The 15117-nt window shown below is 35.0% G+C and overlaps 1 protein-coding gene across 3 annotated transcripts in view; it reads right to left on the bottom strand.

The window, feature by feature from the left end:
• Window positions 1-4106: 4106 nt before the first annotated feature.
• MTRR (5-methyltetrahydrofolate-homocysteine methyltransferase reductase) overlaps window positions 4107-15117 on the bottom strand; it is a 31088-nt gene continuing 20077 nt past the window's right edge. For all 3 annotated transcript variants that reach the window (XM_085307053.1, XM_085307055.1, XM_085307054.1), the window contains exons 8-15: window positions 14451-14539; window positions 12898-13078; window positions 10482-10524; window positions 8594-8780; window positions 6897-7015; window positions 5885-5977; window positions 5612-5791; window positions 4107-4636 (exon numbers count right to left, since the gene is read on the bottom strand). In XM_085307053.1, coding sequence (XP_085163179.1) covers window positions 4492-4636; window positions 5612-5791; window positions 5885-5977; window positions 6897-7015; window positions 8594-8780; window positions 10482-10524; window positions 12898-13078; window positions 14451-14539 — 1037 coding nt within the window. In that variant the 3' untranslated portion in view covers window positions 4107-4491. The remainder of the gene's footprint in view (window positions 4637-5611; window positions 5792-5884; window positions 5978-6896; window positions 7016-8593; window positions 8781-10481; window positions 10525-12897; window positions 13079-14450; window positions 14540-15117) is intronic.

The following is a 15117-nucleotide window of genomic DNA, read 5'->3' as shown; positions in this document are numbered from 1 at the left end:
TTTTTGGTATCACACAGTGAAATTATTGAGGAAATAACTGAGAAAGGATTTGTGAGTTAATCATAGCATGGCACTTAGAAAAACTTGAGTCTCTGCTCTTTTCTTTCATTACCTTAGGAACTCATTAGCATTTCTTTGCCTATGTTTCCCCCTTCTATAAAATGAACATAAGTTTATCTAATAGGGGTGCTGTATGTATAATTAATAGCTGTTAGAATAGTGTGAACAGCTGTTAAGTGATCAGATAGAATAATGAAAGTACCACAGAGAAAGAGAACTACATGCAGAATTCTTAATTACATTACTGATAAGATTCACTAGTACGTTCCTATTTCCAAAGTAAACCTGGAATGCATTTAAATAAAAAAATTTGGCCTTGGGACTTGACTTCCACAGCAAGCAAGCAGACAGCAAAACACACTACACATTCTCCAGGAGTTCTCAAAATTAGGATGAAGTCATGAGTGAAACCAGTTCAGTGACCACAGCACACAACTTGGTGCTGCCCTAAAATTCTAAAGTAAAAAGCAAAGTTAATCAGGCAAGGATATCTTCTTTTTTTAAGTAAAAAGCTTTTCCTCTCCTGTTCACAAATCTACGAAGAACAAAAACATTTAGGAAGCCAAAGTCAACCTTACCAAATAAATCAATGCCTGGAAAATACTATGTTTCAGCTCAAAGCAATTTGAATTTTGTTAGAATAAAATATTTTATTTTGGTTAAAACAGTGTTAGATTCATTTCCAACTGGTGCTTGCTGATAATTTGAAACGGTGAAAGAAGAGAGGAAAAAGATATTTTCATAGCTTCAAGTTACCTGAAAACTCTATGATTTGCAACAGAGCCCGTGCCTTATTCCACAAGCTTGTTTTATTTTGAGATTTAATCATCTTGGGGTTCTGACCTTTACTTTCAGTATTCCCCCCCCCCTTTTTTTTAATATTCCTGTATCATTCAATATCTAAGGTGTCATTCAGTAGCTAAGGTCAGTCCTTAATTGGACACTTTTAGAGTCATGTTCTGTGATTTTTTCCATTTCTCTATTCTGGCCTTGTCGTTATTCTAAAAATATATATATATATATATATATATATAAAAACACCTTTTCAGGATGCTTGTTATCTTCAGAGGTTGCTAAAATGGCTTACGCATTGTACTCCTGACAATATTCTAAAATTCCCTAAAAGTAGGAGGAAGCGGGGGCAGGTGGGAATGGAAGAAATGTGGATAGTGCCACTTCTGCTCCCAGAGGCAGCAAAGTCAGCTTGTATTTAGAAACAGCAAACTGAAAAAAAATTAGGCAAGAGTTTAGTAATTTAAAAAGGAAATGCTCTTCTGAAACTGTAGATTGAAAAAAGAAATGGTAACATTGACCCCATTTCAGAAAAATATTCAAAAAATGATGCGAAAACAGGTCATAAGTAATGTTTCAACATGCATGCTTCTCTGGAACAGCAGCTTTAGCACAACATCCAGTCCTTGTTACCAGCCTAATAACTGAACATCTCAACTGAATATAAGAAACAGTATACAATCTTAATGATTGTTTTTTTAACAATAAAGGAATTCTGTAACAAGTTCTGCAGTTAAGAAGATAAACATATACCTGATGTTTCTCTAATGAAAGAAAATTAAAAGATGCTAAAATATCGCCTAGTTAGCTTTAGAAGACAAAGTAAAAATCARCTCTCATCCCCAACCCTTATGCTTTTCTACAACGTACACCGAGGAGCCATAAATAAGCAATATTTGCTATACAGTGGCACAGTTTAATTAAGAGAAACATATAGTTCTTATTGCAAGCCTTTTCCCTCTCCATGATTCATGCATCTCAGAAGTCTTCTCCTCTCTTTCTTTCCTACGTTTTCAGTGTGAATGCAAAAATACTTCTTTCATATAAAAGATGGTGGCGTTTGTTAGGCATCTTCTAGTTTGAACTTTGGGCTTAGTACTACAGTCAAAAATATCAGAGTAAATTGCAAATGTTTTTGCTGTTCTAAGAGATCAAGAGTTATGTGTTTTACTATGGACTTATCTCTATATTACTAATTATTACAAATATTTTAGTGTTGGACAGAACTGATAACTGGGGAAGGGGTACACATGAATAAAAGTTGTAAAGCAGACTCTGTCAAACACAATGCACAGAATCAGAAAATGAAACTGATATATCCCAAAAGGTGTTACACTATTATTTGCAACATTACAGAACGGTCACTGTAGCTTCTGCATTGCAACATGCAAGTAACACAAAAATGAATATCTGCAAGAAACCCAGAAAAGCTGCAATTTGTAGTCAAATCCTCTGTAATCTCCAAGATCTTCCAAGTGGCACCATAAATAATAAATCCTATCTAGAAACATGCACCCATATGATAAGTGCAATTTCCAATGAGCAGAAGGTAGTTAATAATTTACCTTTTTATTACTACCATAAGCTTTTTCTTTGATAAATAATTTTAGAAGCATGTAAAGGTGACCAGCATATACAAAATGCTGATGTTCATATCACCTTAGCCATTTCCACAAAAATTCTGAACTATAATGCTTTTCTTTGCCAAAGAAGGCAGATTTGCCCTATGAGGAACAGCTGCAAGAGCTGGGCCTCTTTAGCCTGGGGAAGAGAAGACTGAGGGGGGATTTTATCAATGCGTATAAAGTACCTGAAGGGAGGGTGTCAAGGGGATGGGGACAAACTCTTTTCAGTTGTCCCATGTGACAGCATAGGAGGCAATGGGCAGAAATTGAACTACAGGAAGTTCTGCCTGAATGTGCGGAGGAATTTCTTCCCTGTGAGAGTGACAGAGCACTGGACCAGGTTGCCCAGAGAGGTGGTGGAGTCTCCTTCTCTGGAGATCTTCAAGGCCTGCCTGGATRCAACCCTGTCTAACATGCTCTAGGTGACCCTGCTGAGCMGGGGTGTTGGACTAGACGATCTCCGGAGGTCCCTTCCAACCTTACCARTTCTATGATTCTATGATTTTTCAGCCTTTCATACCACAGATATAAAAACTGGTTTACTATTATCGTAAACTCTCTCTGTGGAGCTTTCTTTTTAGGGGCTTACTCAAGAGTCATTAATATAACAATACTGCCGAAGAATTTTTATGCAACACTTCAGTTGATTCCTTCTAAGGACATTCAAAACTATCAATATATAATTACATAATATACTATATATAATATACTATATGTAATTATATATAATTAATAAGTTAAGCCAAAACTTTAATTAAGGCAGGTGAACTGATCTTCATATTCTTTCTGCAAATTTTTCTTGACTTGTTAACTTATTATTTTCTTGACAAATTAACAATCACTAGACAAATACAAGCCTTGGAATAAGCTCTACAGTTCTGACTATGCTTGAGGCAGAACAAAACAAGAATTCTCCTCAGGCAATACACAATGATCTTTTTAAAATATTTTCTCATACTTTACGTTTATCTTAAGATATACAGGTATGACATGGAACAAGAAGACAACACGGATGTTTGGAAGTCAGAAGAAACAGGGAAGAGAGAAGAGATCTGAAGAGAAGTTTTTTGAACGACTATTAAGACTTTTACTCTTCCACCTATTTCCTCCAAACAGCCCTTGTTAGAAAAACGACTGGATATTTCAGCTATTTGTTTTCAACAACTTGATTCTTGCAGTGCATTGTCATAGGTAAGGACAACTTCTTTCTAAACACAGTATTTTATTAAGCTTTTGATTTAGAAAAAAAAATAGTAATTCTAATCAATATTTTCTCCAGCAATTAAATTTAAAACAACCAGGGAGTTTGTTCATGAATTAAACCGTAAAAGATGTTAGAGACAGGAATGAAAATAACTTTGAAAGAATTACCTGGAAAAGTCTAATAAGCATTAGGATGCAGCGTAACAAAACTTTGAGATTGAATGATAAAATGGAAAAGATAAGTATTAAAACAGAACAAAAAAAAATCCAAAGCTGAAATTCTGCAACCAGCTTTCTTGTGCAACATTCTGAGCATTTGTTCTTTTTAACAATCATCATCACTGTGCAAACCAAAAAAAAATATATAAATAGTCTGAGGAAGTATCTAAGAAGCATTCAACTAAATCTTGGCAAATCAGTAATGCATTTGATGATGCAGAACATTGTATTTATTCTATAATTTCATTATGTACACATTATAGGTAAAAATACATACGTAAAAAATACATATATAAACACACTAGGTTATACTCTGTACAAGCACATAAGTTTTTGCTTTTTGTGTGTACCATTCTTAAAATCAAAGAATTAAGGCACTAAGAGAGTCCATTATTCAATGTTGCAAAAAAAAGTTACATCTCAAAGCCAGTTTCTTTTTGAAAGGGCATTAATAATTGTACGACTAAGAACTTTTTACAACAACTTTTAGTTAAAAGTAAAACCTAACATACAATGAAAAAAGTAAAACACAAAAGCTTTTGTGTTACCAAGGCAAGGAGAAAAAGCTCAGAACATACTAACACAAACATATTTAGCTCCAAACATCCTGCAAATATCGTTTCGCTTCTCGAAGAGTAGCCAAGATTTTCATTGCTTCCAATTTGTCAACTCCCACCTCCATGCTTAAAATGTCCACTACAGCATCACTTACACCATCAGCCATGTGCTTCTTATCCCTAGAAAAGAAATGGAAGAAATGCGTAACAGTATATTTTTCCTTTTACAAACAGCTTCAGAACAAGACATTTTTAATAAAGACAGCTTCTGAATTCAATGGCAGTGTTTACACTACGTTGTCATGAACTTCAATATTGACAATAAGGGTTTGTTCTTAAACATTAAAAAGCTTCCAGCACACTATGAAAAATCTTGGATTCCTAGTTGAGCTTTAACAGAGTAATTGTTTTGTTTTAGGGATAACTGGACCTGCTTAAGTATTTGCCATTATATCGTCATCTGGTTCCAATTAAAAATAAATAAATAAATCACTTCATAATAATCTGATTTTTAATATAAATAGTAGATGCTTATTTCTGCAGAAAAAAGTACTGATACTGGGTTTTATGTTGAAAAGGTGGTCAATTTATCAACATACTCCCTAAAAATCTCAAACCTCCAGGTAAGTTAGCATCCCCAAATAAAAATTCCCACTGTAAAATTATTATTATTATAAAAGCATTATTATTATGGAACTCTCAAGTTTTAGAAATCCAACTGAAGTTTGGAATTTGGAGTGAAATTTCAATTTTCTACATCTAGGCAGCATCCTGACCCATCCTATCTCCAAGCGTGCAAAATAGCAGAGGACTGCTGCTATCTCACAGCTATGCTGTTTATCATCATATGTATTCAGGTATCTCATTTTCTCAAAGAGAAACCTATTAGCTTGAAAATTCCTGCAGTTTAACTGAATACTAAGAAAGAAACAGAAGTATTAAATGACTAAAGCAAGTAGTGGAACTGTGTAACATTTTTTAAACCTATATTGCAAAACTAGACTAAGTAGATGAAACTCTGGCAATCTGGGAAGACTACTTCCAGTATTATGTTGGTCTTTTCTTTCAGACAGCTCTAACTTTTTCTAAAGCCTCAGATTTCTACTAACAAGACTCTCTTTGCTGAGACATTCTATCTCTCCACATTCTACTCACCCACATACATAGAAGTAACCTCTCTCTTTCAGCAGGATTCTGGCAACTTCCTTAGCATAAAGCCTAACRACATCTTGCACATATTTAGGTGGGGTTACCTCTGCAGTTGGCAAGTCTCTTGAGAAACAAACCTTAAGATGAGTTAATGTGCCATTTTCAAGAAAACATCTCAGCTCATCTCTGAAAGACAATAAAAATATCAGTAATCTGTTTGAGATAAACATCATCTCATAAATACAAGATGAGACACAAAATACTAAGTAATGAACTTGCTTGAACAAATAGTCTCTATCCTGATGCCGACAACCAAAAAATAGCCATGTTTCTCCAAATTCCCAGTCTGTATGCTCTTCTCTGAGCTTTTGCCTWAAAAAKACAAAAACAAAAAGCACATATGAATAGTATGTTAATCCAATCCTATGCATTAATAATGCAAAATCTAAAGCTCCTAGAACCTAACTGTTACTTATAGTAGTGCTCTAATAAACCTCTATATTGGCAGAAATGTACAAAGACTTAAGATACATAACTGTCAAACACTCCAACTCTGATTTTCTTGAGTACTCACTTTTGATCCAGCACACCATCATTCAACTTAAGTTTCTTTGGCACAATTTCATACTGGAATCAAGCTGATGCTTCTGAACATCTTGCCCACAATTCTTACTACTAAATAGGAAGATCCTTATCCTTCACTGGAAGCTCATGTCTAGAGCTATGTCTCTTATTTAAGAACAGCAACTGCAGAAGTGCAGATATCTCCAGTTGTTTTCAGTGCTTCAACTGCTAATCCAACCTTTTAGAATCAGCAGCAATTCCAAAATCTTTAGCCATTTAATACTTAGCTTCTCAAACAAGACAACCAGAGGCTATACATTCATCAGGCCAAGTCTCATAGTGCAGATGTCAGTTCTGAAGGAAAGGGATTTTGAACAACAAACTTAAAGCCAATTCAACAAACTTCCAAAAACCTAGTGAGAGCTTACAGGGCTTCCACTAGTAACACACAGACAAAAGATTTCATTTCTTTTTGTCTGCGCTTCATCTGGTCCCTCATACATCTACCACAGGCATTCAATACAGCCATACAGAAGTTCAAGTTTTATCCATCTGGAAAATAAATAAATCAACCAAGCACTGCTGTAATAATAGGAATAACACTGTTTCTAATCAGCAATACAATCTTAGTAAAAAAATATTAAATGCATTTGCACTCAGTTCCTGGAGCTGTATTTTCTTCAACATAAAAAAAAACTTGCTTTCCATGAAATGATTTGGTACATACCTATGTTGCAGAAAACCAATAAATGGTGAAATTCCTGTTCCYGGACCAACCATCATGAAAGGGATAGACGGATCTGCAGGTAAGTGGAAAGTACTGTTTGGGCGAGCAAAAATAAATATCTAGAACGAAATTAGAGAGAATACATTTGAAAAATATTTTTAAGCAGTGAAAACACCATGAAATTTTTGGAACCTTGAGTATGTTTCTATAGTATATTCGTGCACATGCTCCTTTACTGTTCTGTAAACCTGATGCCTTAACACTACTCATTTCTTATCATTTAATCCACTACAAACATTACAATGTTATTCAGTGTTGTTTTTCTGCTTTGATGATTTTTTAAAAAAAGTATAATTCTTGCTAGGGAGGCCAATATCTGTATTATTGTAAAATTTACTATTTTAAGCTGTACTTGAGCTAGTAGGCTGTTTTCCCTATTAAGKATTCCAAAAAGGTGTTCATTTTAAAGAATATGGCAAATAGTATACATATTTATTCTACAAATCTCTGCAATTAATAATTTTTGTGCAAGATCAGACTCATCCATATTTTATTTCTATTCCAAATATTTTGCAATGTTTGTGTATTTCTGCGTATTTATCTATGCTGAATTCTTGCTTACATGGCAGATATAAATAGTTCTGAACTTTATCCAAACTCATTTCATAGTAAATCTTTTGCTTTTCTTTTTATTCCAGCTCTTGTTCATGCTTCACCATTCTTTAGAGATATGTTCATCTCAAACATATCAAAAAATCAACTGTATTTTAATTTCAAGTTCTCAATACTGGAATAAGATATAATCATGCAAATATTAATCAGTTTTTCCTTTGAATTACTTTTAGAAATGAAGAAAATTTGTATGCATTCTCTCTCCTATTTTTGCCAGAACAACACTCTGAATTACTGGCATAGTTGCATACAATAAATTCTATGCTTGTTTCCACTTTTCTTTATCAAATATAGATTAGACTATGCTAATAGTTCTTTTGTCATATTAATTATATAGTAGAACTCCAAATTTTTAATTAATTTACATATAACAAGCTTAAGACTAATTAATTATTGAGATTCTTTCTCATGAAAGGAAAGCAGCAGAAGAAAAAAAGTACCACCTTCTAAAAATATCTCCAACACCAAACCACCTTTAGTGCACACCACAAATACAACAAATGATTTTTTTTTCTTTTGTGACATTTGATAACCTGGCTTTCTGCAAACTTCTGTGTGCAAGACCTGACAAGCTGTGACAGTTTCATAATTTCTCCCACTGTGTGTCTGCTAGCCTTTCCTGAAGGCAGTCAAGTGCCGCTCTTCTACAACACTAAGAGCCATAAGAAAACCTTCAGGAGTAACTGCTAAATTGCACAATGGTATATTGCTACATGAAAACACCTTCCAAGACTTGCCTAGACGTAGAGTAGGGTAGAAAAGGACTCTGGACTTTCAGCAATGGGAAATTTCACTACTTCAAATATCCCCAGATAAATTAAAACATATTTTTAGTAACTTAACAGTAAGGATATAAACTTATTACAGAGGGAAGAGTAAACTTATCAAGTAGGATAGAACTGCAAAATGAAGATGAACATTGCCACCATCAGAACACCTACTTAGAGCAATGAACAAAGAAGCCTGCAATTGTTTCAGATGTGCACAAATTTAATGGTAAGAGAATTTAGATTGAATATTTATACCTTTTCAGTTGAAGGGCTTTCTCCTTTTGCATCCAGAATGTTTTTATTAGTCTGCAGTAGAGGCGCAACTAACTTGGCAAGCCAGCCTGTACATACTCCTTTCCATGAGACCGGTCTAGTGGGACAGGCAGGAAACTCCACAATATTGAACACAAAGCACAACTTTCCTGGCTGAAATAAGTTTGAGCTGCAAAGAAATACTTATTAAAAAAAACACAATAATGAAAATACTGTCTGAGAGACAGTTGTACTATCCTATAGCAGGTTCATTTTCAGCCCAAACTATCTCACTGATGTCAAGATTCTCAGTGTTCCTTTATGATGTGGTATTTATAAATATAGTTAGAAAATATCTTAAGGTTGGACTCAGAGCCCAGTGACTTAGATAATGGAATCCAAAATCCTTTCTATCACATTCTCATGGGCATAAATTAATTCCTTGAGAACTCTACAAGAATCTTGTCACACATGCAAAAATACCGATGCTTGAAATAATCATATACTGTATGGATTGGTAATAAGGACACAATCACTTTTTTTCTGAGGTTTYATCCTTCATTCCTCTGTATTTCTTCTTTAGATCTAGTGCATTTATTGGATGTCCTTCCAGAAGATCTGAAGAATTACTCACATTGCTGCTTTTTTCTCGTTGTGGAATAAGATCAGTAATTAATAGTGATTTTCAAGAAATTATGTAGTTAGCSTATTTCATCAAAACCGGTTTCTTTCTCTTATTCTTATTAAAAACTCTGGAAGAAACCAGTAAACAGAAGGAGAGCTAGCAGGGAAATTTTAAGAATGGAAGATCTGTGGAAAAGAGCAACAAAGTGATATGTTATACATTTTTACAAGCTTCCCTGCTTCCATGAATCAGCAGAGTGGCTGAGATCCTGTCAGATACCTTCAGTCTTCAAAGGGACTTGCCAACATGTCAGTGCCCTTGAGAATCAGAAATGGAAAAATACCCTGGACAGGAACTGGCTACTAATGAAATTTCTTAGGAACTCAGAGGGATAATTGTCAGGAAGAAGCAGCTAGGCAAAGAGGCATCTGGGATCACAGGCTCAAAAAGATAATCATGTGAACTTCTAAAGGCAAGGAAGCTAGCCCATTAGAAAGATGTACAGCAACAATATCTAAGAATAACAGCTGGATTCTGATCTCCTCTACAGTCAGCCTGYACTCCACACATTCTGCAGTCAGTCACTGAGGTCAAGAACTGCTACAAAGTCCCAGCAGTGAATAAGGCTGAAGAGGGAAAAGCCACATGCTCCAAAGGCTGAGACTCACACAGCCCATCAGCTACTTCTGATTTGCTCAAAAGGCTATGCTAAAGAAGTCTGTCAAATGATGAGGCAGACTGAAAGCAGACATAGTCTTCTAGAAAAGAATTCAAGATGAAGACAACATTTTGACCAACTTGTTCACTTGAGGGTAGTAACACACACTTTCCGGAAACGAATGCAGATCCTTCTGCATAGTGTTGCCTACACAATTTTTGTTTCCTCAGCCATGTGAGTATAGGCATTCTATTTGTAGAATTAATTTTTGCCAAGGGGAATTTTCTGTGCTTCCCACTTCTCCTGGCAGTATGGAAGAAAGGGATGAGAAAAGGGAGCAGTAAGACCTGGGATTCAAGCAGATAAAGACACATTCAACAGTAGACACTAAATCAAAAATTCTAAGCAGAACTCCTTACAGAAATAATTCAGTTTACGTTCTATAAAATCATAATGTGTATATAGACACATACACATATACACACACTTGCGTGCATGTGTGTATACATATACACACACGTACATGTGTGCTTATACACACACACAAGTACGCTTTACAAAAAACATACCAAAATTATGAAGAAGATGTAACTTGAATATTTCATTACCTTGAAACTGAATAGGATCTGGGTTGTAATTTAGGAAGATGCTCTGAAAAATAAATAAATAAATAAATAARTATAGCTTATTCTGTGATTCATCCTAGTGAAAAATCAAAACATCACATAACAAACTTTATGCTACTACAAATTAAAAGCATGTTTTAATTTAACTGTATTTTTTCTCTATTAACATTGAAACATTGCTCCACTACCAAATCAGCAATTAAGACTTGAATTCTATTTTGAACATTTTTTGGATTTTCTGGAACATCTCGTAGAGACCCCATAAAATAAGACAGCAAAGGCAACAACAATTCAGTTATAGGGCTCTTAGTCATGTAAAAAATTCTGAAAGGTACACAAAAGGAAGAACAGTAGTTAGCGGACAAAGAGAAACTTGAACTTTAATTTTCCCCATCTTGCACCAGGAGTATTTTACGGAATTTAAACATTCTGAGAACACGAACTACTTGATTGACATTTTCTTATCTGTACTAACAATAGATAAATGTATACATGCACACATATACATACATATATCTCCTAGAACCAGATGTGTCAATAAAATGTCAAACCACTATGAATACTGTTTTAAGTTTCGGAACTATCTGAAATCACACCTTAAAAAACACAAAAGCCCCATCACAGCTGCAGCCTGAACTAGTATTCATTCAAAATAGGGACAGGTGTTTACTGGCCATTTTTGTAATTAAATCCCTCCCACTAACTTTGAAATTAAAAAACATATACATATGTATGTATGCATGTATGTGTGTGTGTATATATACATATACATATAGATACACATATACAATACTCTGTTTATATGTATACACATACATACGTGCTTGCATATAGACACACAGAAGGTCAAACTCACTGGTTTCCCAGCTTTCAAAGAAATGACTTGTTCTAGCATGAACACCACAGATTCTGGCTGAGGAGAAGGGTGTATATTAAAAGGAGGTGGACATAAAGCTAAGTATACAGGGTGGTGGGGAATGGCTACAACAAGCAAGTCATACCATAAAATTGGAAAATGGTGAATGCCAGAAAACATACAGTGGAGTAACAGGGTACACACACTGTTGTAAAATAAAGTTTAACTGCTTTATAGTTGCTTTCCCACGTGTAATACCCTTTAACAGAGGTTCCAACCAGTACATGGATTTGAAGATCCTGGCATTTTTTAGAGATGCCCTCTTACATAAGATCAAGTCAGAGGTAAGAAAGGCTAGTTCAGGGAAAGCACTTAAAAAAGGCACTAAGCCTATCCAGTACATTACTTCCCTGAGGGTATACATTCAAAATTTTTTCAAAGCTTCYTCAAAAGTGTTGTGGGACGTGCTAAGTTAAGTGTTCTTGCTTTCAGTTTGAAAATGTTACTGTATGTATAAATCAGAGTAGACATTTTATTTCTTTTTTTTTAAATCTTTGATACAGTGTACTAAGAAGAGACTGCAGTTTCTGTAGTTCTGTTTTCTTAGTTTCTTTGCTTTCTGTAGACTGCAGTCACTTCTTATTCTCTCCCACATCCCACTGTATTGTGTCTGAAAAGAACACAGTGCTTCCTGCCATGTCCACTGCTGTTCCTAAACTAAAGTAGTAGCCAAGGCATAGGTGCTCTTTTTAAGGTTTTTGATATAAGAACAAAAATAACTCATTCTTCAATTTTTTTTTCCTCTGCCTCTTATAGTTTTTCTCTCAATTTGGCAAAGATGTTTCTACTTCATATCTCCATGCAGAACTTAGCAGTTTCTTTTTACTATATGGCAGAATGGCTTTACATACTTTTCCAGCAAAAATATGGCAACGATCTCTGGGTTTTTACCAGACTGGATTTGGCATAGAAGACAATATTGCAAAAAGTTGCAAAAAACAATTTTTTTGTTGTTTCAGTTGGTAAAACATATTAAGAAATTCTTTCTTATTTTCAATCTGGAAAATAACTGTCAGCATTTTCAGATGCATTTGAGATGGTTGTAGTCAGAAGCCTCATTCCTTCAGTATTTTATATAAGGAACCCAATTAATGTGTTGGACATTATATAAACATGAAAAGAATATGAAGGCAGGAAAATCATAAGCTGTAAAAATAGGCCTGTTTGAATTTTAACCATGAGGAATTCTTTCTTAGAAGCCCTAATCCTGCAATAACCTTTTGCTTATTTTTACACACAGGAACAATCCAGAGTCAGCTGAACCACAGGTATGTGCCTAAGTGTTTACAGAGTCAAGGCCAGAAACTACAGTCCGGTTAACAGAACTTTGCTCCTCAACAATAATTCTACTTTGATCACTATAGATACCACGATATTTCTAAAGTGGCTAACTGAACTGTTTTTGCAGTTCTTGGGAAACTGAACGTATAGTCTGATATGTTTTCAGAAACCAAATCTAATAAGTGTATGTCAGTCACTTACCAATCAACAGGTTAAGTGAAGGCCTGCAGCTTGGGAAAGCATGAAGTAAATCCAGCAAGCAGACGTGAGGCTCTCTAACGAAACGTGTGTAATCAGAGGCTCCTTGTCTGCTGCAAAGCTCTTGAAGCCTCCGTTTCTCTCCTGCATCACTGGTACATTCTACAAGGGCTCGCAAAAATGCCTGTAGGGGAGAAAAGAGAGTGGAGAGCAGAAAAGCTGCCCAGTTAGCTAATCTTCAAAAATCTAGGAAAAAGTTTTGCTTGCCTAGTGACAGGAAGTAGTCACCGTGCAGGTTAACAGATAATAGAATTTATTCCCCAATGCACATTTTCATTTATTATGAAAATATTACTTTTTTTTTTTTTTTTTTTTTTTTTTCTTGGCTACTATTTTCTGAAGTATGAGACAAGCTGGCAGGTCACAAAATTCCACCTAATCTGAGTGGGGGAGGGACAGATAAACAGACATAATCCATTCCCAGATAAATCCCAAACTTATGAAAGGCTTTCTTATTTTCTGTGTGCACTTTAGGCAAGCAAACAACCTCATAATACAAATTAATGCAAGACAAAACACCATTTCTAAAGTTACCATAGCAAGGAAATAAAAATACAAACTTTTTCTAAAAGTATGGTATTTAACAAGTCATGTAAATGTTGCTGTGGTATTTTATTCTGTATTCCTTGCCTATATAATGGTACTGCAAGTTTTTTTTTTAAAGGGAAAATTAAATTGAGCATTGTAAGATAAAGTAAAAAATTGGATGTAAATAGTTTCAAGGGCTTTTGTTTTCCACAGGGTAAGGTGGAAATAGGCATAKAGCATAGAAGAAAAGTGAACCAAAACACCAAACAATCAGAGAACATATTCTACACCAAAAGAAATATTTAGAAAGTAATTTCCCTTAGAGACCAAACTAAGACAACTCTAGCTTTATGCTTTACATAAAACTATATTTAAAATGTGTTTTCGCGATAACAGACAACACATAGCATTTTTAATTGTAAGCCTACAGTGTTTTGGAGGCCCAAAATACAAGGCAAGTAATTTTCACAGTTGTGGGAACAAACATTGTACAAGCAAAAAGTCAGTCTCTGAATTTTGCCAGGTTACTGAAAAGTTAAAGAAAATCTCTAAAGCCATTTAAAAAATATTATGAGATGTTTGTAGAGAGCAGCTTTTCAATGACAGAACTGGACAGAAATGGCTCCTCTTTGATTTGAGGGCATGATTTCTCCAAAATGCTCAAGGGTCAGATACTCTCAGCCTTCCAACCATTTAGTACAAACACTTTTCATCAACTTCTGCAGATTACCTACGAAGCAAGGTACTGCAGAATGGCAATAGAGATTTCAGTATCTGTTCTGATAGTCTTATAGTTTCCCTGATAAGGTAAAGTACTAATAGTACAATTGCTTAAAACAAAATATAATCAGCAGCATACAAACTGACAAAACATGACAACTACAAGCCATGCAGGGATAGATCTGCAACAAATCACACAACATAGAATTACTAAGGATTTCTCTACAAAATAAGAAACACTTAAAAACCTTTTTGGGAACTGCTCTTATTTCCAGACACCAGGTTAGAATGAATTTCAGAGTGCTTCTCTCTGGAATGTGTTGTGGATGAGTTGCTCCTATTTTAGTGAGAGAGAAAAAAAAAAGCACACACATGCACCTATTAACAGCCAAAATTAGCACCACAGACTGCTTCTTCAAGAAATAGTAGGAGCTAAATCATACTCAATTTTCGTATGATCAGGCTCACTCATGAATCGAAATTATAAAGTAAATAGCAAGACAGTTTTCTGATGAAGTATCAGTAAAAACTTTCCAAAAAAAATAATCATCAGGAAGGCAAGAAACAAGAAGACGGTTTATAATAAATTAATTTTATTTTAACATATATTACCAAGTCACTCAAGGCCTTGTTGCCCCTTACCACCTACAGAAATCCAGAGGAATGCCTACAAGGGAGAGGAATATCCACATTTCTTCACATATTTTTTTCCTCCATCAGTAAGGACTCCTGAAAGATCAGGACATGCTGAATTGCACGCACATTTTCTAAAGATCTAATCAAAGCTGATGGCAGCCAAGTGCACCACTGGAGCTTCTGAGTCCCAAGTAGATCCAAGGAAGTTCTGTGAAATCAAATAACCTACCCTAGACTCCCTATGAGTTCCATTTATGGGAAGTGGGTTCCTGGACATCC

This window comes from Rhea americana, unplaced genomic scaffold (genome assembly GCF_003343005.1).
Source record: "Rhea americana isolate MKP2758 unplaced genomic scaffold, rheAme1 scaffold_251, whole genome shotgun sequence".
Classification (NCBI taxonomy): Eukaryota; Metazoa; Chordata; class Aves; order Rheiformes; family Rheidae; genus Rhea; species Rhea americana.
The sequence above is the reverse complement of the archived record's forward strand: the minus strand, read 5'-3'. Positions and strand labels throughout refer to the sequence as shown.